Below are 4345 nucleotides of genomic sequence, written 5' to 3' on the forward strand. Positions count from 1 at the left end.
ATTCAATATTAATTTTGGCAGGGAGTGTCTAAATTTGATTCCTCATTCGAAGTTTTCATTTGCAAAGATATGGCTATTAGCTGCGCAATTTGAAATACGTCAGTTGAACCTCAAAGGTGCCCGACAAATACTTGGCAATGCCATTGGGAGGGCTCCTAAAGATAAGGTAATGTGTAGAAATTTCTCCTCTCTTTTTCTGAAATTCATCTCATTTGTTGGAGGGTTCATTTTATTGCTTTATTTAATAACAGATATTCAAGAAGTATATAGAGATAGAGCTGCAACTGGGAAATATAGATCGATGCCGTAAACTTTATGAGAAGTATTTGGTCTGGTCACCTGAAAATTGTTATGCTTGGAGCAAATATGCAGAGTTGGAGAGATCTCTGTGTGAAACTGATCGAGCCAGGTCTATATTTGAGCTTGCAATTGCACAGCCTGCACTGGATATGCCAGAGTTATTGTGGAAGGTACTTCAGTAACTATTCCTTTCGTTGAATGTTTTATTTAGTGTGTATGTTCACTATTTCTTCTGAAATGTCAACTTTAATAGAATTTTTGACGAATCATATAAATATGTTTGTCATGTTCTTTCACTCGTCTAAATTATCGGACTTCTGGATCTATTTTGCCCCTTTATTCCGCAGTTCTGACTCTATGAAGCACAAAAACGATATGGATATGATAGGACACGAGTGCACGGCAGTATGCCAATTTCTAAAAAACTAGGATACTGATATGATTGAAGATGTGTTTGTTTTTCTTTAAAAAAATTTAAAATGTAAGTAAATCTATCATAAAGATACTAAATGTAACCCGCTACATTCATGAAAAAGTATAAAATATCAAGTTAATGACAATGGCACAAAATACAAGACAAAAAGCAACATCAAAGATTTTGAAGTACAATAGTCAATTGAATGCAATAGAAAAGGACTCAGATTGATTGGAGAAGAAGAAGATTAGAGGGAGAACTGTGAAGATAAATGAAGAACTTCATTGAATTGTTAAACATCTTCATTGATACGGGTTCTTTGTCTCACATGCTTCATAATTTAACTCCTTTTCTTTCTTGCACAGTTCATTTAACTCAGTTTTGTTGGCTTGGAGCGATTGATAGTTCTCTCTTCACATAGGTTCTGTGTAAATAGAATCAGTTTGTTCAGATTGGTCATGTGATAACTTGAGGCAATTGAAAGTTTGCAATTCTTTTCTGTTTTGGTTTTGAGGGACCCTACTTTACTTTACATGCTACTGCCAACCAGACTTAATCATTTTGTGGCTGATTTTCTAGTGTGGACAAGGAGCTCTTGTTCGTTTTCATTCGGGTTTTGTTGTGCTCTTTTTGATAGGGAAATGGCGGATGTGGTTGCTTTCCTTTATCTTATTGAGAGTCTCCCTCTTTGTCTTGGGAGTAGAGCTATTAGAGTTCTGAGCCCCAATCCTTTTTTTTTGTGAAACGGAGACTAGCTTTTTTATTGATAGAATCTCAAAGTACAAGAGAATTAGACAATGAGAATAGTACAGAAGCCAAGTGAGAAATAGATAGATAGAATAAGGAGGCGCACTCGGACATCTCAACTAGATTGACATCCCATAGCGCCATCATCATATCCCAAAGAAAAAGTAAAGACCATATAAATACCAGATACACAGTACAAATGAGCCAAATTAGACAATTTAAACGGAAGAAAAGAATCAAAACAGAAAAGACTGGTCTTCAGAAAAGCCATAGCCTCCATTAAGGTGAATGCCGAATGAAGGCAGTTCAATTGAGACAAATATCCCGAATTGAGTAGTCTTTGAATTCGGCATTTAAGGAGCACCCGGCTGCTGTGTTCCTTTTTGACGTGTCCAATCCTTTGGAAGAGTTCTTGTGCAAGTCTTTTGTCTAGTGTTTGGTTGATCCTTCTCCCCTTGGTGAGTCGGTCTTTTCGATGCTGCATAGGATTAAGGTTTCTAGAAAGGTGAGATACTTCACTTTGCTGATTCTTCACGACCGTATTATTACACTAGACAATTTAGTTAGGAAGATGTCATCGATGGTTGGGCCTTTTTATTGTATTCTTTGTTGAAAGGCAGAGGAAGAGTTGGACCATATTCTTTGGTGGTGTGAGTTCGCGAGCTATGTCTGAGACTTTTTTTCAAGACATTTGGCATGATGTGTGCTCGTTGTAGAGATGCCAGGGATATGATCGAGGAGTTCCTTCTTAATCTGCCGTTTGAGGAGAACAATTGTTTTCCTTGGCTTGTTAGTGTTTGTGCTGTTATTTGGGTTTTGTGGGGTGAGAGGAATAACATGGTGTTTAGGGGGGTTGAGAGAGATTATAGTGAATCCTAGTTGCCATCAGGCTTCAATCTCGAAGTTTTTTTTTGTAATTATTCTATGGACATGATTTTGTATAGTTGGAGTCCTTTCTTGTTAAGGGATTGTTCTTTTTTGTGGGCTTTGGTATTTTTATGTCCGTGTATTCTTTTATTTTGCTCTCAATGAAAGTTGTTCTTATAAAAAAATGAATTATCTCTTGGTATTTGGACTTGAAGATATTAAAAGTATGATTACAAAAAATGCATGAGTATATGACTGTGAAACAGTGTCCTGATGTGTGAAGAGTTGTTAAGTTAGATTAAAAATGTTACAATGACGTGATGACACTTTATTTCTTACCCTAGAGAATTTTAATCATGATGAACTTTAAGAATTTGGGGTATGTAGTTTTCGGTTTGAAATTTTGAGTTTACTCGAAAGTTGTAATATGATGTCATAGACAGTTTGTTAAAAAGCCCTCTAGGGAGTGCACCTAGGCTCAAGGCACAGGTCTAGTGCCTCGCTTTGACAAAATAAGGTGTGAAGCCTCAAGGCCCAAAGCTCAGCACTTTTGGACTTTTTCATTTTTTTAAAGAAATAGTAATTATTAACTAGAAGAATCAAGTTTACTAAGCCTAAATGCAAAAATTCTTGTGTTTGAGGTTTTTTTCTTCATATTTTCACTTTAACTATGTTTCTCTTTTTAATGTAATATTTTTAAATGTAGTGCGTTCTTGCAAAAAGAAAAAGAAAAACCATGCTTTTTTGGGCGTCTTGCGCCTAGGCTTCAGAGGGCCATTGCGCCTTAGTGCGCCTTGGGCATTTAAAAACACTGGTCACGTCATATTGGTCTTATCCGCATGTTTTCCAACAAAAGAATTGTTTAATGATGTAAATGTTACAGGTTGACGTGACAGCGAGTGTTATTCTTATTTTATTGTTTGATGTAGGCCTACATTGATTTTGAGATATCAGAACATGAATTTGAAAGAACAAGAGAGCTATACGAGAGACTTCTGGACAGAACAAAACACTTGAAAGTGTGGATCAGTTATGCCAAATTTGAGGCATCAGCAATGGAGGATGACAGCCTGCTTTCTGAATTACCAGAAGAGAACATGCAGGAATATCTTCATGCACGGAAGCAACAATGTATTCAACATGCTAGAAGTAAGGAAGCTGTACATTATCCCTATGTTATCGTATTTTGTCGAGATCTTTCGTATTGGTATGTCATTCCTCAAGTAGAATTGAAATCTGACATAGTTTCATGCTTCAGGGGTCTTCGAAAAAGCTATTACTTACTACAGAAATTCAGCTCCAGAGTTGAAAGAGGAGAGAGCTATGCTCCTTGAGGAATGGTTGAATATGGAGACGAGTTTTGGTGAGCTTGGTGATGTCAGCTTAGTGCAGTCTAAGCTTCCAAAGAAGCTTAAGAAGAGGCGTCAAATTGTTAGTGAGGATGGTCCCGCAGGGTATGTGACTAACTTGATGTTTATTCCAGGGTCAATTGTTATCTTGTTGGCAAATTGTCAAGTTAGATTCTTTGTACTGTTTAAATTTGGGGGTAAAATGCTGCAGTCGAGAACTGTTTTTCCATTTCTGTTATCTCCTCCCAACGGACTGAGCCAGTGTAAAAAGGAAAAGAAAAATTGACATCTCTATACAAACTACAAATGGCTTTTTGTTGCACATTCACTGTATGGAGGCATTATTGTAGCGTATATACTATCCATAGTTTCTTTTGAAGTATTTCATTTACTGATGTTAAAGTTTTCTTTGACAGGTTTGAGGAATACATAGATTACTTGTTTCCTGAAGAAACACAAACTACAAATCTCAAGATTCTTGAAGCTGCCTACCGTTGGAAGAAGCAGAAAGTTGATGATAATTAATTTGGCCTTTCTTTCATTCCCTGCCCCTCACAGTGGTCCTTGCTTGTGTATTTTGAAAGAAGGTTTTGGGCTTCGCTGCAGAACTGGCAGTGCACCTGATACTCTTGGTGCGATGGAGTTGCCTGATGTGACTGGTAATTTT

General features: G+C 37.0%; 1 protein-coding gene across 1 annotated transcript; it reads left to right on the forward strand.

Annotated features, from left to right (window-relative positions):
* On the forward strand, nt 1-4345 carry LOC116403170 (crooked neck-like protein 1). Its single transcript, XM_031883668.1, has 5 exons — nt 1-166; nt 252-470; nt 3259-3478; nt 3588-3783; nt 4095-4345. Exons 2-5 carry the CDS (start codon nt 450-452, stop codon nt 4201-4203), a joined length of 546 nt encoding a protein of 181 aa, XP_031739528.1. The 5' UTR covers nt 1-166; nt 252-449; the 3' UTR covers nt 4204-4345.

The sequence above is a fragment of the Cucumis sativus genome, chromosome 4 (assembly GCF_000004075.3).
Source record: "Cucumis sativus cultivar 9930 chromosome 4, Cucumber_9930_V3, whole genome shotgun sequence".
In the NCBI taxonomy this organism is placed as follows: Eukaryota; Viridiplantae; Streptophyta; class Magnoliopsida; order Cucurbitales; family Cucurbitaceae; genus Cucumis; species Cucumis sativus.